At 42.8% G+C, this 26,673-nt stretch overlaps 1 protein-coding gene across 10 annotated transcripts in view; it reads left to right on the forward strand.

Moving 5' to 3' along the window:
- LOC125005117 (sodium/potassium/calcium exchanger 2-like) overlaps positions 1–24,339 on the forward strand; it is a 42,396-nt gene extending 18,057 nt beyond the window's left edge. For 6 of the 10 annotated variants that reach the window (XM_047580163.1, XM_047580136.1, XM_047580127.1 and 3 more), the window contains 9 exons: positions 137–245; positions 3,105–3,119; positions 8,926–8,976; positions 12,472–12,570; positions 14,862–14,944; positions 19,895–20,029; positions 20,144–20,233; positions 20,465–20,631; positions 23,799–24,339. In XM_047580163.1, coding sequence (XP_047436119.1) covers positions 137–245; positions 3,105–3,119; positions 8,926–8,976; positions 12,472–12,570; positions 14,862–14,944; positions 19,895–20,029; positions 20,144–20,233; positions 20,465–20,631; positions 23,799–24,048 — 999 coding nt within the window. In that variant the 3' untranslated portion in view covers positions 24,049–24,339. The remainder of the gene's footprint in view (positions 1–136; positions 246–3,104; positions 3,120–8,925; positions 8,977–12,471; positions 12,571–14,861; positions 14,945–19,894; positions 20,030–20,143; positions 20,234–20,464; positions 20,632–23,798) is intronic. The other 4 variants (XM_047580190.1, XM_047580199.1, XM_047580210.1 and 1 more) reach the window with 2 other exon arrangements.
- Positions 24,340–26,673: the final 2,334 nt, after the last annotated feature.

A 26,673-nucleotide genomic window follows, 5' to 3' on the forward strand; every position in this document is an offset into this window, starting at 1 on the left:
AAAACTCCTTAGAATGGAAAATAAACACAACATGGTTGCTTGCATTTAGTAGGAAAGGTGATTAGCATGTCATTCTAAAAAAAGAGTCTCATCCCAGGCAGGATATTTGACTGACGGCTTAACTCTCCTCCAACAGGCCAGGCCACGCCTACAAAGGGGAGGAAGCTCCGCCTCCCTCCACAACAGCTTGATGAGGAACAGCATTTTCCAGCTGATGATTCATACGTTGGACCCTTTAAGTGAAGGTGAGACTGTCGGACACGCCGCATATGAACTGCCCAGGATATATACATATATATATATATATTTTAGGTAAAGCCGGCTGGAACTTGTCGTTATTCTTTGCTTTTTTATTTTCTTGAAATGACCTCAATTCTCTTTTCAGATGTGTCAGAAATGGACCTAACCAAACATGTACTGCAAGAAAACTGTTGAGCCAGCTTCCTTATGCTTCATAATACAGTTCACTCTCCAAATAAAAATATTGGCTTTCGTCTGCTGGCAAGCGCCTCACGTACCAATCCAGGAGCTGCTCAACATAACATTTAGAAATGCTTCTGTAGTCTCTATATTCTACGCCGAGACAGAACGGATCCCTTCTTGTTTTCTTTTCTTTTCTTTCTTTCTTTCTTTCTTTCTTTCTTTCTTTCTTTCTTTCTTATAATAGTGTACGCTAGAAAAAGCAAGCTCAGTGCCGTGTCAGAGCACAGCTGAGGGGGAAGATCATTCGCCTTTAATCCAAGATGAAGGCCTATTAGCTTGGCTAAAGGAAATGTAAAACAGCAGTGTCAGTGCTCGGCGCAGGGGATGAATATGTTAAAATGCTGGGGGGGAAGTGGCGTATCATCACATTGTCAGAAAAATGATGAAGAATGGAAAATCAGAAATCAACAAACCCTAATCCTCAAGACTCAGTTTTCTCCCAATTTTCAGAGACAATGAGGGGGAAAAAAAAGAAAAATGCAATGTAGCGACGGTCAAACATTATAAACATTAAACATTTTACTTCTGGGTGGATGTTATCGCATTAACGGCACATGTCTGCGCAGAGGTGCTTTTTTTTCTGAAATGACTTTCCTTGAAAAGCCAAACCTAGAATGAGTCAGCTCAGGAAAGATTAATAAGCTGTGCCAAGACGGGGCCTTAAAGTGCCCATTAACATGCAACGAATCGCCGCCGTGCACTGAGTCCAAGGCGGTCCCGTCTCCGAGCGTATTCATCTTGCCATCTCGGTGCTTAAAACATGAATCATAGCCTGCTAGCCAACATGGCCGCTTGTATACACTGTACCTATGACCGAGGGTTATACGTACTCCACCCTGCCACTCTGTGCAGGGTTTCTTATTTATTCTTCCTCAAGCAACATTAAAATCTTTACTACTTGTTTGATCATGAAGGATGTTTGGTGTTTCGGTCCTAATCTGAGGTTGATAAAAACTTGTTAAATGTCTAACAGGAAAATTCAGCGGCGGCAGAAATTCCAGGACAGTTGTCACCAGATTTGACTGATGGGTCTTTTGGCAAATTAACGACTGAAAATGAATGCGCTGCAACAACAACTACAGCGTGACATGGCACGAGGATTGAATTAATTACTGGAGAGAACAAAAGCAACACTTTGGGCTCCAGCCGATTTGAATATATTATTTTGAACTTTTCGCATAATGCGCTGGAAAGTTCTCTCCCGCCCCAATGATCACGTGACGACCGTGTTGGTCTTGGGCCCTTTTTTAAAAAGCACTCATCCGATGCCTCGTTTGTCTGGAGTGCTAAATAATTTCATTTGCTGCTTTACTGTAAGGCCTCACTAAAGGTCGGCCCCAATTCGGAGATGAGCGTCTGCGAGCGTTTACCGACATCATTAATGCAAAGAGGCATTTTGTTGTTGGTGAGCTCGCAGCTTGGAGAGATGTGAACAGGTGCATCCATCAAAAGAGGGAGGCCCTGCTGCTTGTCCTTGTGCGCTCTTAGCCTTTAAGTGTAGCTCGGCGAGGCCTTCGGGGAGCTGGCAGGTCTCCTTCGATACATTTTTCATAGGGCGTTTCTCAAAATAAGTTGGCCGAGGGACGGTCTGCGGTTGTTTTGTCGGCGCTGGGAACCGGTTAGCTTTTAGAGCGGGGACCGTTCGTTAGCAGTGCAGCGTGTGAGTGTTTTTTTTTTCTGTCTATAGGGGTTTTTCCTGGCTGAAACGCTTCGTAACTGTTCACCCTCGACTGCTCCTTTCCTCCTGCACCATTTGATCTACACTGTGGCCCAACCACGCAAACCTAAATTGGCTTTGGCCAGTGGCAACTGGAGTATCACTCCTATACGTTGCTTCCACACGTTGTGCCATACCAGATTTCCGACCAATGCAGCTTTTGCTGGACATGGCCGAATTTGACTTTCAGGAAAAACCTTGTTCGTGGGTGGCTCTAGTGTGTGTTTGTGTATGTGTGTGTCTGTCATTTTGGGAAATACGATCATTTGCTTTCTTCCCCAGAGTTAGATAAGAAGACTGACACCATTCTCGTGTTTATCGGCTAAATATGAAGTCAAAGCAAGGACAGAGCTGACTGCTATGCACCTCCATGTAATATATAATGTGTTAGGTACTGGAATGCCTATTATATGTGATCTGTATTAAATTCAGCCTATTTATAAATATACATTATTATTATCATTTAGCATTTAATATTAAGCTATCCCCTTACTAGAAGTGTTGGATTCACGTTAATGTGTATTGAAAGAAATTTAAATTTGTGGGGAAAATTAAAAAAATATATAAATATATATAAGAAAAGTCAATCAACCAAAGATTGATGAAGTGCCCCCTGTTGAGCTGAGCTCAAGCCTTCGTTTTCATACTTGGCCGACGGACAGAAGAGTGGCACCAATCTTCTTGTGCAACTCTCTCCAAGAAAGCAAACATCGAATGTCTCCTTTAAAGTGAAGATCAACATAAATAACTGGGTCATTTATTCTCCTGATTTCACCTTTTCACACACAGTTCTCGTCTTGGATTATCAATGCTTAAAATGTCCGCCATCACGCTAAATATCACTTGGATTTATCTTGTCTCTCTTTCTGTCTTCTTATTTCTCTTTCTTTTACTATCCCCCCAGAATTTGCTGACTCTGGTGAGTTATTCCTCTAATTACTGTATCCCTTCCCTCCTTCCCCCATACCTGCTCCAAAAAAAAAAAAAAAAAATCTATTTGTTCTCATTCCAACAGCGTGGAGGCAACTCTCTTGCCCAGTGTTTCCCCTATGTATACATCTCCTCAGCGCCGCTGTGCTGTATGTCAACTGTGTACTGTCCATCCCCGCAGACTTCAGAATATCTCATTCTCTCCTGTGGATGCATTCTCCCTGGAAACCCTCTGTGACCATTTCTGCATTGTCCCCCTCCCCCCCTCCCATCGTTCCTTATCCTCTCTCTCCTCTTATGAACTCCTTTTTTTAGATTTAGCTTCGTATCGCTGCGGGACTGATTAAGGCCCAAAAAACGAGCGGGCTTCCGTCTCCAGGCTTGTGAGCGGATATTTAGCTAAAACTGTTGCTAGAAGGAGTTGGAGTTTCGGCGTCTCCCTGCTAATTCTCCCCGCTTGTCAGCTTTGTGCTTTAGTCCCTGCTGCGAAGAAGTAGACAAGTTGTCAGCTGTTTTACCAGCCCTCTTTGACATCCCCTTCATCAGAAACCTGAGTCAATACGAGCTTGACGGAGCAGTTAACGGTAATAGACTGAAATTTGTTTCCTTGTACAGCTTTTTACGATAAGCGGCCCCCACCAAACTATTATCGATCCAAGCATTCGCATGCTCCTTTTATTTCCTTATCAGGTGTGTGAAGTTTGCTTCCTCGATCTTGAACGCTCTTCTGTTTTCGTGGCTCGCTTTTCTTTGGCGCGAACTTCGCAGTCGATCGGTACAGTTAGTTCCAGGCACGAATGCCCCCGCATCTCTTTTTCCATCAGCTACGAACAATATCACTTAGGGGGTGGCATCAAATATTGAACTACAAAGAGAGGCTGGGAGCGAGAGGGGCAGAGCGTCTCTCTCGCTCTGCTGTCCGAAGCCCTCGGTGGATGGCTGGAGCGAGCCGTCCCAAAAAACAGCACTCAGGATTCAGCACGCCTCTCAGCTCAAGCCCTTCAGTAAAATTCATCACCCCGAGTCTGCGCATGTCCAGAGCTAAGCTACAGATTAAGTGCATCAGCACAAAATGTATAGCGGTACATTATTTAAAAATGAATGAAGAAAAAGTTAAAAAGTTAGTCTTGGTTTCAGCCATGGAACAACGGCACTGCTTTCCTGCACATCATTATCTCACTGGGATAGAGTGGAGAGATCACTCACATTGTTAATGTGGCCTGGGACGTCTTTGTTGATGTCCATAATTGACATGGTAATTGAGCATAGGTCAAAGAAAAAAAAAATGCTTCATTCACTGAGCAGAGAGCAGATAAGGTCATTTGGGTGATACACGTCGTACTGGCAAACAGGCAGCTTATTGGTAGTGGAGCTAAAGAGGGAGTGGTTCTTGATTCATTGCGAGTTTCGGATGCGGGCGTGGAAGGCTGCCAGAGAGCAGCAACTTCCCGACTGAACCGACCAGGGTGTTTCCTTTTCTGTTATTTAGGCTGCCACCACCCCCCACCCCCACCCCAAATAGATGACCCAGGGACCCATTGATCACCTGATTCAATAGCGCAGTCAATGATGCACCCACTGTTGCTGACCTCCCGCCCCTCGGGCTTTGGAAATATATTTTCCATCTATGCAGATATAATGTATTGACATTTTACTTTCAAATTAGCACAGTTTTATAGCAATAGATTAGATGTAATGTCACCCCATAATTATATAGGCCTTGAAAGCATGAAAGATGTCCTAGGCACTATGGTGTATTTGGAACGTAAGAAGATAATAATGACTTATTGCTTAACTTAAATATATATGTTAATTTATTATTTATTTTTAATGGAATAGTTCAGTATTTTATCAAATATGCTCATTTAGTTTCTCTCTGAGGATGAGATGAGAAGATCAGATCACTCTTAGTTGCAAATGGGAGTGGATCAACGCTAAAAGCAGACGCTAGTTAGCTTAGCTTAGCAGGAAAACTAGGAACAAGGGGAAAGCTTTAACCTTCAGACAGGGTCAAGCTAGCTGTTTCCTTCTATATTTCCTCCACTGTGCAGCGTGACTCCTCCTCGTTAAGCAAATGCGGCCTCGCGCCCCTCTAATTTTGTTATGATAGGTAATCACACCTCCAGTGCGTTATGTAACCACGACCAGTCGACCAGCGCCTGTCGGCCCGTCATCCCTCCAACGCGGTCGCACACTCGCACGCTCACACACGTCAGACTCCCCCTCCGAAACTCGGCCTCCGAGCCCACCCCGCTCCGGCTGGGGTGAAAGAATCAATGTTAAAAGCCTTTTTTTTGCTTTTGCACGGACTGTGAATTTCCCCGACACGCCAACCCCCAGCAGACAGGGCGAGCACGCACACACGCGCACACTCTCACACATGGCTCACCAGAGGTTTAGAGGTCACGCCACAAGGACAACAACAACAACAACAACAAGCCTCACTCACTCCCTCTCTCTGTCTCCAGTTGCAGAGGGCGAATAACAGACAGCCGCGCAGGCGGTGATTGTGTCTTGGGATAATTGCCCTCGGAGCAACTTGAGTTAGAGGCTGGCCTAACGGCGGTTGTGCACTTCAAACCAGAATCATGTAATCATACGGGATTGAGGCACTTGTCTGGGAGTGTTGCAGATGAGCAAGACGTTCTGCAAATGAGATGCGTTTTCATCTCATTAGATGGAGTTTTCAGGGCTGCCAAGTCCCACATTTGGGATGAGATTTGCACCATAATCCTTTCACATGTGAGCAGAGTGGGCGCCCACTGATGGGTATTAGTGCGAGGGACGTGGGCTTGAGGTTGTGGGCATGCATAGTACTTATTGTATTGTCCACCTACTTCATGTGTAAAACTGGAGATGTGCTTGTGTGTAGATTTAATGGGTCGGTTTACTGAAATACTGCGAAAAAAAGAAACAAAAAAAAAACATTCCACTTGATTACCCTTTATTTAATCAGCTATAAACAGTTTTCCCAGATTCAGATTAAATAAATAGACATAAAGAAGGTATAAAATTACAGAGTTTGGCTTTGTAGTGTTACATTCTTTATTAAAGTGCTCTGAATGTCACATTTGGTAGTTCTTAATTAAGCTCGTGCTATTATGTAAAGCCTAGGGTGTATTCTGCACTCACTTGCCAGTTCATTAGGTACACATGAGAAAATGAATGCATTCTAACATAACAGTCCTGCACCAAACCGTAACCTCGTGGTGTTCGGCATTTGTTTAAAATAAATAAATGTGTTTCATTGACTCGTACCAACATGTATTTCTGTTATTTTGGCAACTCCATTTTATTCACTGGGTGAAGCTAAATAACTGAACCCTATTCGTGTTTAATTCAGTCCAGTTTGACATTTTTATCATAACCTGAACATCAGGGTAATCATGAAGGGAAGATTCAGTGCAGGACTGTTGCAGTACTTTAGATCGCATTCATTAGTCAAAAGCACATTCAGGAGAGCCTCGTGGTACTCCAACAGAACCACTTTGAGGATCTGGTGTTTATCTGAGGCAGTTCATGTTACAGCAGTAGACAGGAAGATGTCTGATACAGTACGTACGCTATATTCCCAAAAGTATTCGCTCACCCGTCCAAATAACTGAATTCAGGTGTTTCACTCACTTCCATGGTCACAGCTGTATAAAGTCAAGCACCGAGCTATGCAGACTGCTTCTACAAACGTTTGTGAAAGAATGGGTCGCTCTCAGGAGCTCAGTGAATTCCACCGTGGTGCTGTGATGGGATTCCACCTGCGCTTTCATGAAATTCATGAAATTTCTTCTCAACTAAATATTCCACAGTCAGCTGTCCGTGGTATTACAACGACGTGGAAGCGATTGGGAATGATAGCAACTCGGCCAGGCGCACAGTGTACAGAGGTTGCCAACAGGTTGCACACCTCCAAACTTCATGTGGCCTTCAGGTTAGCTCAAGAACAGTGCGTAGAGAGCTTCAAGGAGTTGGTTTTCATGTCCAAGCGGCTGCATCCCAGTCATGCATCACCAAAAGCACGCCACCACTTAACTCTAGAGAACTGGAGATGCGTTCTCTGGAGTGATGAATCACGCTTCTCCATCTGGTAATGTGATTGAGCAGTCTGGGTTTGTCGCTTTTTCTAGGGGAAGGTGACTTGTTTGACGGCATTGTGCCAAGTGTGAAGTTTGGTGGAGATGGGGGTGGATTGTGGTGTGGTGATGTTTTTCAGGGCATGGGCTTGGCCCCTTAGTTCCAGTGAAAGGAGCTCTGAATGCTTCAGCGTGCCAAGAGATTTTGGACAATTCCATGCTCCCAACTTTGTGGGAACTGATTGGGGATGGTGCCTTCCTGTATCAACTTGACTGTGCAGCATTGCGCAAAGCAAGATCCACAGTTGGTGTGGGAGAACATGACTGTCCTGCACAGAGTCCTGACCTCAACCTGACAGAACACCTTTGGGATGAATTAGACGGTGTCAAACATCAGTTTCTGTCCTCACTAATGCTCTTCTAGAAGAATGGTCAGAAATTACCATAAACATGCTCCTAAACCTTGTGGAAAGCCTTCCGAGAAGAGTTCAAGCTGTGGGCCAACATCACATTATCCCCTATGGATTCAGTCTCTTAAGTTCATATGCATGTAAAGACAGGTAAGCGAATACTCCTGGCAGTATAGTGTATTTCTCAACATCCACGTTGTTACAGTATGAGCCATGTCCACCCACCTGCCGTGGCTCATACTGTGTAATGAGTGCCCTGTTATTCTTGCCCATCCTTTTATTAGGAATATTTATTTGTCAGAAAGTAGCTGCTCACACTTGCTCATCGTTTTTCACGAGATTCAGCAGAAAAGTTGCTACAAGCGTCTTGGAGAACGTGCTCCAGTTGTTATCCCAGACTCTGTGGAGTCCACAAAGATGTTCTTATTGTTGATGGACATGTAATAGGTGTTTATGTTTCTGTCTATGCGTTAGGGGTCGTTGTCGGCCTACTTTTTAAGGCGGTCACATGTCACACAGCTAAAAACTGACGGAAACCTCCAAACAGGGCAATGATTAAAAACTCAACTCCCTCCCCATCAGTTATTTATTGCCGGAACAAACAGAACAGCTCCAAGCTGTGAGCTACTTTTCCAAGACAAAGTGCAGCGTGGGAGGCACAAGTCTGTGGTCTGTTCTGCTGCTTCCCATTCAGCTGTTGCTGCAGGTTTGAATTCCCGGCTAATTCATCACGCAGATGTGCTGACTTTCTATTTGCTGCAGGAGAACTGCAACAGTAAGGGAATCAAATTAATTGTTCGGGTTTCATTGTGGAAATAAAATGCTGAATCGTCTAGCCTTTGGACAAGCTTGTGTGCAGAGGAGAGGAGGACTCATCTTTTTTGTTGCATGTTGACCCAGTATACTGTCTTCTGACTTTCCTGTTCTGTTTGTTTTCAATAAATCTTTTTATCAACCCCTTTATTGTTTTTTAATGGTAGCATATTGATCGCCTCTTCCCCCTCCTTTTGCAAATCTTCTCTAATCGCCATCCAACCTGTACCACTGGCAGGCTCTTTATCAGGCTGAGTTACTCTAAGACTATAATGTATTTTATCTGCAATTCAATCCATGCTTTGTTTTGCACTTATGCAGTGAAGACTCAGAGAGACTCAGTCTTTCTGTACGTCACCTCTCGTGCCTCTGTGAGTGTTTTCTACAGTGATGTGATGTAAAGTGCGTAGAAACCAGCGGACCTGTCTTGTTCTGTCATGTTCACTCTTTTCCTTTTCTCTGTGTGTTCGTTGCCTTACCCTTGTCTTTTGCTGTGATGTTGTAGAGCTTGGGACTTATGGGAAACTAAAATATTATCACTCAATGACTGAGGAAGGTAAGCCCGAAAGTTTTCACTACTTGATTCTTTGAGTCAGCTTCTGTCATCCCTCTTGGTTTTTTGTTTTTTTTCTCCATCTCCATCGTGAAGCCGCACATCCAGCCCCATATTTTTTTTCCTTTTTTTATTTCAGTTTGCTTGTGACACACAGTTTGCACATTATTTCTTTTAACCTCTCTGAGATTTCACTGACATAAGTGCAAATCATGGTAATCATGCCATTTTTAAAAATCTTACTTTCAGTTCTCATTTATAGTTTTTTTCTTTTCTTTCTGCCCGGAAATTATGTACATACATATTGTGTTTTACTGTGTATATGGATTTTTTATAGAAATCTTGCCGTCATGTGTTGCTCTTGTCTGATCCTGTGAGAACTGTAAGACCTGCTGTCTATTATCTTGGCCGGTGAAACCTCAAACACACACGCACGTAAAGCACGTCGTCGTTACTATCCTACATTCGGCAAACACAAGGCACAGGGTTTTCTTTTTCTTTCTTTTTTCCCTTTCTCCTGTATTTGTTGCCCATCCACGCTGCTGAGAATACATCCCCCATGCCTCAGCGCTCACTTGGACGTTCCACTTGCGCCAGCAGCGGGTGCACACACCTAAGACGTACGCTGCTGAATTTGGCAAACCGGAGTGACTCATCCACCCAGTGGTTGCGTAACAGGCAGAGCTGACATGGAAAATGTGTGGCTGCGTAAGACGGCAGAGGAGGGGCTGGACTTACTTATTCTTAAAGACTCTGCAAGTGCTTCATTATTACGCAAATGGAGGGGATTTGATCGTGTGCGCGCCTTTAATGGAGCTCACAGGGAATGTGTTTTCTCACACTGAACACAGCTATAGGCCAAGCTGGCCATTTAATCAAGACCGTTAAAGGTTTTTAATGTTAAGGTATTTTACAGTGGGGCTTATTTTATATTTGTTCTCACTTTCATTCGCCCTGGAGGGACTGTGAGGATGTCATGAGATTATCTTTTATTGTTTTCTTTTGAAGCCAAAGCCTCCTAGAGGCAAACTGCAGGAGCTACTAGATATCAGTGGAGCCGTCATGTGACATTTTGACGTTTGTTTAAAGTAGGACTATGCTGTAAAAATAGATCACATCAGCGCTCAATGCTTATCATAATAGGAGTCTGGCAACACATCGTTTTCATCGCGAGGCATGTTTCAGTACCTCTCAATACAAACGTGCAGATATGTCGCTGTTATCCTTCTGTCCATTACTGCATAAAGCCCACATAAACTATTCTATTGGCCATGCAGATCTATCTCCCAGGGCATAATCAGTTCCCAACAGAGTGACTCTAGACCAGCTTTCAACCTCAAACATTGTGTTGACGGTGTATTTTTGGGCTGGATTTCGGGCTGAACTTTCAGGTTGAAGTTATCCGGCAAAGTGCTGAGACATGCCAATCTGACATCAAAGACCTACAGGCCACCTGAAGCCTGCAGCCACCCACTAGCTAGCACCAGCTAGCCCGTGTGACAGGAAATTACCCTTTACACCAGCAGGTTTCAGTAATTTGTTATTCAGTATGCTTAATTGGCTAAAAGACTGCTGACGAGGACCTGACTAGCCAAAACTAACCCGAGAGACACAGCATTGTTGTTTGATGGATGAGAATTTCTCTGGTCAAGTGCACATCGACCAACAAATCGACCAGTCTATAGGGAGACTATCGGCTAAACTCCTGCTAAAGCTAGCTAATATTAATTGTGGTGGAATCCATGTGACATGGTGTGTTTAAGCCAGCCCAAACCTTAGCCCAAACTTTATTTCTTCTCTTACCTTTATAGCTTTTGTTACAACTAGTTGTTTTTTTTCTATGTACTTACAGTTAGTATGGGAACCCTATGCCAAATCAGCTGTAAAGAATCTCCTGCTACTTATATGTTCAAGCAGAGACCTGATACCTGCACCCACATTTCATTTGCATAACCGAACACACACAGTATCAAGTCAGTCACAGCGCTACCACACATCCATCTGATAATGACCACCTAAGGTGAGTGATGTCAAGGCAGTGGAATGTGCAATGCCATCCTGTGAAAATGTGCTGTATACTGTATGAGTGCGTCTTTGTGTGCATGTCTATTTGTGTGAAGAGAGAGCGAGATAGAAGCAAGGGAGGAAGGGGAGGGGGGGCTCGCGTTGCCAAACAACGAAAAGACAAAGTGAGAGGAAAAACTGACTAAGTGTGAACAACAGCAGTGATGGAGAGATGTGGATTGAGATAGAGGAGAGGGGAGGAAGGCCGCAAGTGACTTGTGGGGCTGGTTAATGATTTCGCCAGAAGGTCACAGACAGTTTTGACATGGCTGGGTGGAGTACGTATTGACGCGTCACTGTGTCAAGCACGCCCTCGTAAAAATAAAATTAAAAAAAAAAAAGGAAAAAAAAATCTTTCGAATTGATCATGGTTGGAACTGGCCGGCGGAGCCATGCAAAGGCTGACACGCACAGGAAAGCGGCGTGATTAAATATGGATACATGATGGCACCAAGACTAATGACGCACAGTTGTGTCTACACCATTGTAGATGAGACAAAATTGATTATGTTACTGTTTGGTTTCAAAGGGAAATACCGACTGTGGCTAGATTGTGGCTGGTCGGCGGAGCCATCAAATATTATAATCTAAATATAAACATGAAACATCTGGAATCCTGTTTCGTCTTGTCTCAACATTGTGTTTTTTCGTCCTGTGCGCACTGTTGAGGGATTTCAGGCCTTGGGGGTTTCATGGAAAGTCATTGCTCCACAAGCCAGCAGGCAGTCATTACTAGTCATTACAACATGGGCAGAATTGCCTTTGCATTATCAAGTAGGTTCACTGGTTATGTAAACCACAAGGTCATGGTTTCAATACAGTCTACTGTGTCATTGTCTTTCCACGATGGATGGATTGATAGAATCAAGAAATGTTATCTGCAAACTTATGTTTACCAGTAATCTCTTGATATAGCATCAGGTGCTTTTTGGTTCCATACTTTAATGCAGTGCCTTTAACCTAAATGTGTTTCTTTTAAATTTGCTGTCCCCAGCTAAACCCCTCGTTTGCTTCCCTCCCCCTGCTGGCCTTTGACATCTCTTGTGAGTTTTTGGTCTGAACCTGAACAAGACCAGGAATGTATCTGACCTCCAGAAGGCAGATCTTTTCACAAGCGATTCTCTCCCTTGGCTTCGCCTCAGCCAAGGATCGGGACATTGCAGGATCATCAGTATATGATATGCTATGTCATATTGACTCAGTCTTTGAACGGCTCGGTGTGTTTGAACGGCAGTTCTGTGTAAAGTCGTCGCCCTGTTTGTACTGTGCAATTTGAAATGTGACCTGATTTTGGGGTCAAAGGTGGCAGCCGAGGAACTCTGACTGGGATGAGGCCGAGAGGCTTTGAAGATGCTGTGGTATGTAGCACTTTGATCCACGTTTAACTACTGTGGTGGTCTTCTTTTTTTTTTTCTTTTTTTTTTTTATTTGCAGGTAAATTCCGAGAGAAGGCCTCCATCCTTCACAAGATTGCTAAAAAGAAATGCCAAGTGGAAGACAGTGAGAAGGCCAATGGAGTTGCAAGCCGCTCTGGTAAGATGCTGTTTAATGTGGCATTAAATGCATTAGTAGGTCTTAGGAATTGTCCGTGCAGGACTCTTTTCTGGAGGTTCTCTTCGGATCGGACAAAATATGAAGTTGTGAAAACTCTGTTGTCAAAAAGCCTTTATTAATATGGCTAGGTCACTGGAACCATTACGCCAGGGAGACAGTTTTGAAAAAACTTTTTACTGTCTTGTTAAAATTCATACCTTCCTTGTGTCTGTACATAGCTAGGAACCTTAAGTTTAGCATAACGATTTGCCCCAATATCAGGTTTGTTTTGACAATTTATTCATTTTTTTTATATCTGCCAAGTTCAGGATGCGTTCACTGTGATTAGTCGTGAACTACTGCGTACTTGGTACAACAACCCAGTTGTAAAAGCAGCACCTAGTTCTTGCACAAGAAGTGTGTCCCCTTCACGCTAAGCTAAGCAAGCCATTTTCTGGCTGTCTTGAAATTTACTGTACCATGAGAAATATGGCGAAAAGAGCTGTCATCAATCATAATTCTTCTTGACAGTCTGTTGGGTTTGGATCAACTCCAGACCAACGAAAAACCATTAAGGTGAAGCTATGTATTCTGAGATGGTCCCCAAATTAAGATAACTTGAATAATTTGAATTTCATGAATCATATCCAATGTTAAACAAGCATGGCATTATCGCCAACTGCCAAATTGATCGAAAGTGTTGCGTTAGATCACAGTCGCTGCCATGTGTAATTTATGTGTTCTTCACTTCAAAGAGAGCTGGATGGAAGAACAAACAGGAGGCCAGAGGGAGCGCTTTCATGGTCACAGCGTAGCAGCAGAATCAAAGCGAGACTTGATGTTGATTCGCGAGGCAAAATTATGCTAACAGTGCGGCATTAACATATTAACCTCTTAATCAAAATGCATGACTGGTATTCAGCTGGGCATACTTTACTTTTCAGGCCTTACACATCTTAAGTTTTGCCTATGTAAAAGATGATTTAGTGTCTTTATAGATTAGCCTGTGACGCATGTGATTATATTCCTGTCCCACTTTGATCCGTAATATCTGAACATCCAAGCGATGGAGCGAGGTTATGTGTTGAATCATAGTGGTATCAAGTCGCATTATCTGTCTGAGAATCTTTCTAATTGTGTCACAACCACAGTTGGATTAAAGCAATTTCCACAGCAATTATAGTTTTATCATCTGATTACATGGCTTTCGGCTCTTTGTATTTTAATAAGGCTTGTTAAGTAAGTCTGGCCTCAAATGAGATGGAGTCGTATCAGCCGTCAGGAAAATGATGAAGAGGAGATAGTATCGGGTTCACACATACATGTTCACAGACGGAACCGAACCTTTCGGTTCCTATATTCAGCATTATAACGATTCTCCACACATGCACGGTACTTTTCTTGGATTCCTGGAATATGCAGCCTTGTATACCGGATCTCTTAAGTTGCGAAACTGGTTATACTGAGGTGAGGCTTTATTTCAGATAATAAATCGAAAAGCTAGTCACGCCCTTTTTTTATTAATTGTGTCATGAATCACACATTTGTCAGTTTATAGGATTAAAGCTGCAGTTTCTGATTACACTCTAACTTTCTATAAGCTACCCAGGAGAGATGCTATAGATCAAAAAGTGCTTTGTGGTTTATACTGTTGGCATGCCAAGGCATATACCAGCTGCGTTTCCATTACACTTTTTTTTATTTTGTCGCAAAATAAAAGCAACGTTTCTGAAATTTCGATTGATTTCAAATGAACTGGTCACATGACCTCATGCAAACATGGAAACGGTGTTTCCATTGCACTTTTGCGATAAACTGTTATATCGATGCGTCTGGAAAAACCACCTCATGAGAGCGTAAAAGTGTTTTAGCAATATTTGAGACGTTTTTCCATTACAGAGTTTTTTATTGCGATATTTAGGTTTTAAGCATTTCTAGGGGAAATGGAAACGCAGCAACTGATGGCATGCATGCCACTTTGGGGTGATGGATGGGGGCCAGGGGCATGGAAGACAGGAAGAAGGCTTGATCTTGGCTTAATTTAGGAACAACATTATATGTGGAATTTATGGCAAAAATCAGACCGGATCAGACAGGATTTGGTTCAACTCACTGCGCTGGAAATACGTGGAACATAATGTGGTTACATTAATATTTTTACTGTTACTCATGGAAGATTTTAACAGGTACTTAACTTTGTATGGAACCAACGTTAACTACAGTATATTACGTATTAATAACACATTTTTTGGTTCCTGTTCTCATTTTAATTATTCTTATTGTCCGCACAGATAAAAACCTTCCCAACAGCTCCAGCGTCGAAGTGGAGGTGACCCCACCCATGAATGGAACGGCAGGTCAAGTGGCTGAGACGGTAAGAGATCACCAACACAGATCATCCCATCTAACTAACCGTGGCCATAGTACGGAGAGGCAACAAAAGAATGAGACGTTTATCAAAGTTAGAGAGGCATGCATGAATATTTTATGCCTCTCCTCTGGGTCTGTGTTCCACCTTGAGTGTGATTGATGCAAAGGTTGCACCGACTATGGCACAGGTCACTACTGCTGATAATTTCCCAGCACGCACTCGGGCGAGTTCCTCCATCTTCAGCCAGACCTGCCAAAGACCCACCTACTCCCACTGAGTTCTGTAATCACACTCCTCACTCACCCGCTGCTCCCCACCGCTGGGCGCTCGAAACGAACACACTCGCGCGCCAACGCCAACGCAAACACCAGAGCACGCGCGCGCCGTCTCCGACGTGCGCTCAGAGAGCCTCGGAACGGCACCTGCAGCACTCGTGCTGGCGTGAAAGATGACGGTGGGACGCAGCAACCCGCCAGGTCAGCAGACGGTCCTGGGGCAAACGGGCACAAAGTCAAAGTTATGCACGGAGAGGAGATCGGATGGAGGAGATGGCCGGATTTATTTCCTTTAAGCTGGAGTGACCAACAGTAAACAGTTATAGTGTTCTAGTTTATCTTGTTTTTCCCTGTCCACCTAACAAATAGTTTTATTTTTATTTTTTTTTTTTGCACCATCAGCGCTCGGGATCTGCGCTCTGCTCTCATTAAATACTATTTATTGGTGCACTTCCACCGCTGACCAGCGAATACCATTGCGATACATTGGTGCTTGGGTGGCGCTGTTGAGCCTCTGCCAGCGAGTGAGGTGAAGAAGACCAGCAGCGAGTGAGAGGATGCAGATGGAGCCTGGTGGGTGGTTATGTGCCTTACTACGGACGGAGCGCCGCACCGACGTGAACACAAACACACACCCACAGCCAGAATGCCAGAATAATAAAACCACTGAAAGTGCTTACCGCTCCTTTTTTTTTTTTTTCTGCGTCTGATCAATTGTCCTCGAATAATTTTTTTCTTGTGTAATTCTCATTTTATAAACCTCACATGTACCCAACAGCCTAAATTTAATTTAATCTGCTGTTTTCTGGGTTAATCTCCTGAAGTTTATATCGATACAAGCTACAGCGCTAACCCACTGTAATATTACTCTTTTTATTAGTTTTCAAATGACCTTGTATTGCAGGGATTTATGCTGTAATATGACCTGCAGCTTTGCGTACAGCGGCCTCCGCAATACTATAAAGACGGATTTTAATCTCTCACAATCCTCCTTTGAATATAAGAACGGTCTATGAATAATACCTTTCTGCTGTACCGTATTATTGGAACTTAGATGCCGTGGAGCTTCGACGTGCATCATTCTTCACAGGAGACTATAAATACAAACTGGAGTGCTAGCGAACAGGAACACCTCAGAATAGACGGCACAAAGAAACTGCTAAAGATGAGCTCCCATATGCAACACGACCGTGTATTGATTGACCCCACTGCAAGTTGTCTTCAGGCTGATCTCCTACTCTTTGGTTTAATAATAGTCTTCGCTGTTAAATCCTCGCCGAGGCTGAAAACATTTGCTCGTGTAAAAACAAGGGTATACGCGGCCTCCGATTCGGCCCATTTTTGGACTCGCGTCAACAGTTTTTGTTCCAGGTCTAAAATTGAGTGAGGCTGTCATGTGAGCGCACAGAAAAAAACAAAAAAAACTGGAAGATGGAATTTAGAAACACCTTTTTTTCAGGTGGTGATTTTTCTAAATTTGAAAGGGCTGGAGGCTTATTGGCAGGCCTGATTCCAACACGCCGCTATTTTTAGACGTCTGTCCCACAGTGCACCTGTCTTTGTCAGCCAGGAAGTAGCTGGAAACAACTCACACCTTCATGTGCCACCAGAGGCCCCCTCAGACTAATTGTACAATTCCTCTCGGATGCCTTGGCAACCAAGACTGTGGAATAAGGGGATAGTTAAGGTCAAATTAAAATCCGCTTTAAACTCTTGCACAATTTCCTGATAAAACCCTTGAGAGCAGCGCTGACAGGAATTACCATATGCTGCCATATGTCTCCAAACAGCAGAAATGAAAGGGTTAATTTTTTAACAATATTAGTATGTGTGCATTTATCAGCTTCTAATTTTAGCTTTTTTTTTCTTGACGCTGAATGATGAACCCATCCTGGTTATGAGTCACAGCAAATTGTCTTTCTGTTAAATCATATGCAGGATTTTCTGCTTTCTGCAGCACACATTCTGAATATTTATGAGAGCGTAAGCCTCCTGTAATCACTTCCTAAAATAACATACTGGAAAACGAAAGATGATCACAACTGAGGGAACTCATCCTACGTATTTGAGCACAACTGAAGCCATTTTGAAAATCAAAATATCAAAACATTATGCCGTACAAAGGGTTTCAGGATAGAAATAACTGATCCTGAAGTCTAAATAGCGTGAGAAGTGTATATGCAGATGGGTAGATACTGTACATCCATGGCAGATGTTGCAGTTGTGAATCACAAACAAATCAGTAAAATAATTAAATAGTTAAAATGGGTTACGACTCTCACCCCTGAATCATACAGAGGAAGAGGTAAAGGGTCTAATATATGTGGATTCTGAAGGTGGTTGACATTTGAGACCGTAAGTCAGGGACAAAAATACATCATCTTTACTACAGCTCATGTGACCATTTCAACTCTTGTAGCTTTGTTGCTTCACACTGGGTACCAGAGCAAACACTTCCCTCCAGGAAGAAGAAAAAAAATAAAATAAAAAAAAAAAGAAGCAAAATGTCATGCCTCCCCTTGCAGCTCTGTGGTGTCTGATAAAAGTCAGTGCCTTTAAGCACAGAGTTGGCAGTGTTGCCAACTGAGGCACCACGGGGCAGGAAAGGCCCCCAAGGGGCTGGCATTTGGGAACCAAGTTAGAGCAGGGAGCACAGCTCTATGGGGTACTTTAGCACAGAAGCAAGTAAAGCAAATCATAAATAGACAAATGACAGATACGTGGTGAGCAGTGTCAGCCAGACGCAGATAACTTGCTGTCAACATGTCCATGAAAGAGCTGCGGGGCAAACTGGAATAGTGTCTGGAGTGTCCGTATTGTGCTAGAAACAAACATTGCAGTGGAAACATGCAGAGCTTAATCGAGCTATGCTCAAAATTCGACTTTCTGGCTACAGTCCTTGTCCAAGTTCACATGCAGCGCAAGAAAATCCAATAACTGTGCTCCTCCTCCACACTAGGTGGCGATACGTGTATTTTCAGCGGGTTAATACCACGTTAATTCGGCCCGATTTCCGGGTTGACCTATTACGCGATATAATAAACTAGAGTTGTTCATGCGGCAACAACCAGACGGATAATAGTACATTTTTTAATCTTGTACGTAATGTTCGCGCTACTTCTGGTGCAGGTAAGACCCGCGCTATCCCTCAGACGGCTCCGTTTCTCTTCTTCTTCTTCTTCTTCTTCTTCTTCTTCTTCTTCTTCTTCTTCTGCGACTGGCTTTCTTGGACGTGTTTGTTCCGGGGTCACACGCATACGCACACGCATTATCCGATGAAAACTCCGATTCAATCGCATTATCTGGGCGTCTCAATCGGATAATGAGAACTCCGATTTTAATCGGAGTAACGTGTTTACATGCACTTAAGTTCTCCTGTTATAGTCCGATTAAGGCAATAATTCGTTTTCACGTGAATGTAAACACACGGGACTTTAACACTAGTCGATAAAGCTAATCAAAAATAAATAAATATTAAAAAAAAAAAATCTGTGGATTTGGTTCAGACCTGATCTTCACAAAGCCTCAGGTTTTTGGTATTAGGCCCTTTAACAGACAACAATGCGGCCATCTGGATATTGAGAGGGGGAGACATCAGAATGCTGAGCATAAGTGATGCGCGCGCTGCCTTTTGTTTGGCAGCTCTGATTACCAAGGTTACCAGGCAATACTCAACAGCAGTAGCTGTCACAGCACGATAAGCGCCATATGATTCATGATTGGTGCACTTTCCATCTTTAAAGATTTCTGCATGGACATGCTGAGCCGATCCGATTAAATCAGTTTAGGCTTGAGGAATATCATTATTTACCAGCCAACGTCTGTTATCTGCATCTGTTAGCTGTATGGTTTTCCTCCAAGCGCACGTCCTTGTTGCAAACGTCATCCTCGCAAGGGCAAGCAACAACTTCTAGGTCATCCTTGTGTGTTCTCCTCACATCTGCGTGTGTGGGCCTGTTCTCTGCCGGTCCCCATGGCTCCTTATCGTCATATATAATTGGATACAAAGGGACCAAGAGGGCTTTCCGCTCTCAGAAGGCTTTGTTGTTGTACTATTGCACTTCACGAGTACCAAAATATTAAACTGGGAGTTTGTGAGGTAAACGGAAAGATAATTAAGTTGTCCTTCTTGCCAGCGTATGTGATGCTAATGGCAGGGAGGGCACAGTCTTCGGCTCACTTGGCATTCTGGTGGCAGGTCCAATCAGACCCCAGGGGTCTGCCTGTGCAGCCAACATCAGCAGTCAGCGGTGATGAGCCCCTGATGACTGGTGAGCCCTTCAAGCTCGGTGCAGTCTCCCAAATCACAGCCATCACACTCCTCTGTCTTAAAGCCACTAGAGAGAACATGTACATGCAGGTTTGACGACATCAACTTCCGCAGAGCGAACTTCTGCCGTTTACCTCCTTGATGTGGTCGGTTTGCAAGATGCCTATCTAACTGTATGGGTGTTATGGAGAGGTTCATCCCAAACCCACACATGTTATCAAAATAAAGGATGATATTTTCCATGATCTATCATCATCAGTTATCAGCATGTCATTGGTTTATCTCACTTTTACCTAAACTTTCCATGACATTCCTAGAGCAAAAATGAGCCTAAAGTGTAAATGCCATTATGATGCGTGCTATTCTATATCTTTGTATATTTATATATTTCTTTGGTGTTACTTTCAGGCTGAGGATGAGGAAGAAGACGACCAGCCTCTGAGCCTTTCCTGGCCCGAAACCGCCCGCAAGCGTCTCACCTACCTCCTTATCATCCCTATTGTCCTCCCCCTGTGGCTCACGCTCCCTGATGTCAGGAAAACGGTGCGTGAGGCCCAGCTCTCATTGTGGTGTCCTTGTGTGTGTGTTTGCTGCTGATTTCTTTCATTTGCTGCTTTTTTTTTTCTTTTCTTTACTCGGTTCTTCTTTATCTTTCAGTCATCGAAGAAGTTCTTCCCCATGACATTCCTGGGTGCCATCTGCTGGATTGGTGGATTCTCATACCTAATGGTGTGGTGGGCTCATCAGGTACGTAGAACCCAAACACTTGCATGCTCTGTGGGACATGATATTTCATAAAGTGCTGGGTGCGTATGAGTGTCCCCCCACTCATAAATGATTGCAGGCATCTTATTCAAAGCAAGGAGAGTTTTGTCACCTCCATCGGCTCTTAAGCATCACAAGGGTTTTAAAAATAGCTCTAACAAAAGATTATATACCCTCAAAGCTTAGTTTCCTTTTTTTTTTCTCTTTTTACAGGTTGGAGAGACCATTGGGATTACAGAGGAGATTATGGGCCTGACTATATTAGCAGCTGGAACCTCTATCCCTGACCTCATCACCAGTGTTATTGTGGCACGCAAGGGGCTAGGTGATATGGCTGTATCCAGCTCTGTGGGCTCCAACATCTTCGACATCACTGTTGGGTACGGCGATCTGAGCAATGTTTGGATTTAAAGTTTGTTATTGCAATTTGAAGGTGATGTAAACACGATATAAACACTGAGATGCTTCAGTCGGGGCCAGCTGGTCTAGGTCCCTTCCAGAGTCTGGAGGCAGTATTTTTTATATAACTTAGAAGTTTTACAATGTGAGCATTATAATTAACTAAAAATAAATCAAGGCTTCGTCTATACACTCACTTGCCACTTTATTAGGTACACCTGTTCAGTTGTTTAACACAAATAGCTAATCAGTCAATCACGTGGCTGCATTTCAATGCATTTAGTCATGTAGAGGAGATCAAGACAACTTGCTGAAGTTCAAACCAAGTATCAGAATTGGGAAGAAAGGGGATTTAGGTGACTTTGAATGTGGTATGGTTGTTGGTGCCAGACGGGCTGGTCTGAGTATTTCAGAAACTGCTGATCTACTGGGATTTTCACACACAACCATCTCTAGGGTTTACAGAGAATGGTCCAAAAAAGAGGAAATGTCCAGTGAGCGGCAGTTGTGTGGGTGAAAATGTCTTGATGATGTGAGAAGTCAGAGGAGAATGGGCAGACTGGTTGGAGATGATAGAAAGGCAACAGTAACTCAAATAACCACTGGTTACAACCAAGGAATGTAGAATACCATCTCTGAACACACAACACGTCCAACCTTGAAGAAGATGGGCTACAGCAGCAGAAGACCAGACCTGGTGTCACTCCTGTCAGCTAAGAACAGGAAACTGAGACAGTTCATACAGACTCATCAACACTACAATAGAAGATTAGAAAAACTTTGCCTGGTCTGACGAGTCTTGATTCCAGTTGTGACATTCAGATGTCAGGGTCAGAATTTGGCGTAAACAACATGAAAGCATGGATCCATCCTGCCTTGTGTCAATGGTTCAGGCTGGTGGTGGTGTAATGGTGTGGGGGATATTTTCTTGACACACTCAGTCCAAACTGAGCATGGTTTAAATGCCACGGCCTACCTGAGTATTGTTGCTGACCATGTCCATCCCTTTATGACCACAGTGGACCATCTTCTGATGGCTACTTCCAGCAGGATAATGCACCATGTCACAAAGCTCATATCATCTCAAACTGGTTTCTGGAACATGACGATGAGTTCACTGTACTCCAATGGCCTCCACAGTCACCAGATCTCAATACAATAGACCATCACCTTTGGGATGTGGTGGAACGGGAGATTCTCATCATAGATGTGCAGCCAACAAATCTGCAGCAACTGTGTGATGCTGTCATGTCAATATGGACCAAAACCTCTGAGGAATGTTTCCAACACCTTGTTGAAAGTATGACATGAAGAATTAAGGCAGTTCTGAAGGCAAAAAGGGGTCCAAACTTGTACTAGCAACGTGTACCTAATAAAGTGGCCGGCGAGTGTATTTTGGTAACATTGTTCAGCTTCAAATGTGGTAACGTGACTGCGCTGATTCTGAGGGCTTCAGGTGAACGTTGAGTGAAACAAGACAACAAATAGAGAATGGAGACGATTATTGGGAGAGAAGAAGAAGTTAATTCGAAAGCTACTTAAATAGGCCCCATTAACACGTATGTGGGATGATCCTGTATTAACTATGAACACACACATTAATTGCAAACTGACTGCTCAGACCACATTCAGAAGAGGTCTAATTGCATGTATTTTGTCACCGTCAGTGACAGCAGATCTTTTTTACTTTTGCTCCACAACTCCACATCTTTTACAGATTCAAATGCAACTTGTATTCTTGGTTTTGACAAAAAGTAATCCAAAGCTTACAGCGAGTTTCTTGCAGCTATTTAAGGAGTTTCTGCTCTGATGAATACCTGTCGCATCATCCAGTCGCAGGATCCATATGGGCTTGAGTAGCAGTAACTTCATTAATTACCATAATTTTAATTAGATTTGACATGGAGAGAGGATCAGTCAGGATCTAACGGCAGATCAAATCATCTGGGGTGATCAGATTTGAGTCCGGGAAAAAGAGGACACTTCAGCGGACAAAATTCAACTCAAATTCAATATGTAAACATGTCTGAGACAAACAAAATCACAGACAATTTTGACACATTTTAAGGTCTCAAAAAGAGACTTTGCACATTACTTAAGATGTCAGGCACGCCACGCTCTTAAATATGTTTGTTTTAAGATGCCTATAATTTATTATATGCCAACTAATGACTTTCGAAACATTATTCATTTTATGAAGTCTTAATGGGTTTTTGCTGATAGACGTAAAGCTTAGCAATAAGCAAATTTACCTTGCTAATAAAACCTGATTTCAATTAGGCCCCATTTCACTTTTTATTTTTTTGTAATACAGTCATTCTTTCTGAGTGTAACGGCCAGACTCCAGTTGGAGTCTTTCCACATTATCCGTAAGATGAATGGTTATTAATGGCTAAAAGTAATATTAATGAAAGCAATGCTAAACCTTGCAATTATAACAGAGTCTGTAGAGAGTGGAGCCACAGTGTCAATGACCCAACCACACTTTCACATTTTTGTTTAATTAATACCTCCACCAAGTTAAAAGGAAATGTTGAATTATACACTTCACTTATTCATTTATTACAACTCTCATGGTCCAACCAGACATTGGCGGTTGGCATGGCAACCAGTAGTCGCCATTATGTCACATCACGTTTCAGTAGCATCAAACAACCAAACTAAAACAAAACTTATTCACTATCTAAAACAAAGGTCTTCAACAGTGGGTCCGCGACCCCTAGGGGGTCCGTGGAGGTACTGCAGGGGAGTTTCACAAAATCTTTGGTTGATTAGACATTTTATATATATATATTAATTTCCTCCCACAAATTTTAAATTCTTTAAATACACATTAACATGAATCCAACATATTTTAGTAAAGGGATAAGGGATAGTTTAATATTGAATTCAAGATTATGCTAATAATTTATATCTATAAATAGCACTAGGCCGAGTTTTAGGGGGTCCCTACTTAATCCCTCAATCAGTTTGGGGTCCTTGGACTGAAAAATGTTGAAGACCTCTGGTGTAAAGGAACCATCATGACAGGAACCATCTTTGAAAAAATTATTTAACCGGAGGGGGTGGAGCATATGACACAGCCAGCCACCAGGGGGAGCTCTACTTACTTACTTTGGCTGTAATGTGTCTTTGTGTTTGTTTGCAGACTGCCGTTCCCCTGGCTCATGTGGTCCTTACTCAGCGAACTGAAACCAGTGCAAGTCAGCTCCAACGGCCTGTTCTGCGCCATCGTGCTCCTCTTCCTCATGCTAATCTTCGTCATCATCTCCATCGCCGCGTGCAAGTGGCGCATGAGCAAGCTGCTCGGCTTCATCATGTTCATGCTGTACTTGGTCTTCCTGGTGGTCAGCGTCATGCTAGAGGACAGGATCATTTCCTGCCCCGTGTCCATCTGAGGAACTCTTCAAGGAACGCGCCTCCCCTCCGTCGTCACCACTACCACAACCATAACTCCTGTCCTGTCACCCTCACCTGAACCCTTGTGATCCTTTACACCGGGAATTAAAAGAGGAATAGTACCAGAGAAAAATATGGAGAGAAAAAATAAATTCAGTAAGCAGGAAGTGGTGGGGAGGGGTTAAACCAACAAGGGCACAAGACTTTGGCTTGGCTGGTTTATCATAGGCCTAACCTGAGTGGATTTTTATTTATTTTTATTTGTTATTTCACTGGCAGGTGAAGAGGGGCGGGGGGGGGGGGGGGGGGGGGGGGGGGGGGGGGGGGGGGGGGGGTTATGGGTGTATGCCAAATATAGAAGTATTATGCATGCCATTAGTTTCACTAGATGAACTGAGATCAAGGCTACGCCTGGTAGGTTGAGGAGCAGGATGTCCTCTTGTGAACTTTGGGGAAGAAAGCTACCGAGAGACGCACTGTATAAAACTCTTGATGAGAAACGCAGGGGTCGAGCTGCAACCGGACGCTATCAGACGCTGTTTTAAGAGACTAAGACGGCGTCGTTGACAGTAAATAGCGGATGAATTGATGAATGAGGAAATGACTGTGCGGATGAATATTCTGTACTGAACGTGTTTCCTGTCTGATGGTATTGAGCAAAAAAAAAAGACTCTGTTACGGGCTTTGCACCTGAGAACGCAAAGAAGAGCAGACGAACTTCTATTATTTAATTTTACAAAACTTTGTCTGCCTGTACCGTGACTTTAAGCTTCCCCTCTTCCCTGCCAGATGTCATTTTCACCACTGAACGGTTCTTCAGAGGATTCTTCTTCTCTCTTTTTTTTTTTTTTTTTTTTTAATATTTGGATTAATTTTCACGAAATATTAGCGGTAGCATTAGATATACTGTAGCAGTATTAGTTCATGTTGACTCATCTTGACGATCTGCTCCTTCACGTTCTGATTGTACAGAACACTTCATGCTTCACACGCACCGACTGACAAAGACGTGGAGAGAAAAAAAAAAAAGCCTAACTGAATATTCGCCTCTTAAAAAATATATGCTAGCCTTCACTATCTCGTACTGAATGGAGAAAAAAAATAAGTCCTTAGGTTCATTAAAGTTCCATAACAAAGTCGATGTCAAAATAACACTTGAAAAGAACTTTGCAGTGTTTAAGCGTCATGGTTGATTTAGATTAGTCAATGTGTAGTGCTTTGTTCACAGTAGAACTGGGCTCAAATCACCGGCTAGTCAAGCTCCTGGGATAGAAGTATCAAGGAGTCAATTGCATGTAAAAAAAATAAATAATAAAAAAAAACAAAAAAAAAACATTGGAAATAAGTAATACCAATCAACATTAAAGAAGTTGTATACCAAAATGTATACTTTTTCAAACATGTTTCATAACTTCTTGATGCAAACCAGTGCTCAGTCTCTATGTAGAAAACGTCAACATGTATGGTCAATGATATCTATCGAACTTGTGCAATTCCTTTTCTAATCAAAGGTGCTTTTGTGTGCATGTGTGCAATCTGCATTGGAGTCATCACACAATGACCATCCCTTACATTTATCTAGAATTAGAGGTAATACTTACCAGTATTTTGCAAGGAACTGCAAAAAAAAAGAATATATATATACATATATATATATATATATATATATACATATATACATATATACACACACACACACACTCACACACTGATCTGTGTTTTATACCGGAAAAAGAAATCATAATCACAGTCTCTCCTTAAACTACATAGAATGTGGAAATCACAGACTTAACAGCAATATACCGTGTGTCGTCGTTGAGAATCGCATCCCCCATGCGTCTGTCCACCCTACCCCGCTCTCCTCTCTGTCCAATGTGGTCCCGGACTCCCACCGTATAAAGTGGGGAGGTCATTTCTCCTAAAATATTAGAGCTGGCCAGAAACACCTGCTTTACCTCAACACAGCCTCTGTACAGCAGCTTAGTAGGAGTTTAACTGTAAAATAATCGTAAATAGATTTTATGAATGTGTGAGGAACAATGCATGCGAGGAATCTGGGCTGGTTACCCACCGACTGTACAGCGGAGCTTAGACCAACTATATATGTTCACTTTTATGCATCCATTCAGAGAAACACCAAGAACTCATTTGGTTTCTTTTGTAAATATAAACTATTTTTTTTTCTTCTTTTTTTTCAGTTTTTTCTTTTTGCAAGAACCAAACGGTCCGCACATGTACTTTATTCACTTGTATTTATTTCACTTTATTTTTTTTGTAAAAGTGGACGGAAAAGGATATCGTCATTGTATGCTGGTGGCCCTTTAGTATCGTAGTTTTAATGAGGTAAAACTAGGGCTTAATATGCCGCATTGCCTCCTCTAATTCTGACATTTGACGAAGACAAAACAAAACTAAAATGCCTCATATGTTCGTGTTCTGAGTCTGTTGGCTACTTTGTGAAATCCTCCTGCGCACATTTGCCATCAAACTTTTGCCTCAGAGCACCCACACACTCTCATTATTGTGATCACACCTCGCTCCTAGTTTCTTAGCACCCCTTCTTTGTAAGAATAGTTTGACATTTTGGGAAATTAAGTTTTTTACTTTCTTGCTAGGAGTTGGAG

The sequence above is a fragment of the Mugil cephalus genome, chromosome 1 (genome assembly GCF_022458985.1).
Source record: "Mugil cephalus isolate CIBA_MC_2020 chromosome 1, CIBA_Mcephalus_1.1, whole genome shotgun sequence".
Taxonomy (NCBI): Eukaryota; Metazoa; Chordata; class Actinopteri; order Mugiliformes; family Mugilidae; genus Mugil; species Mugil cephalus.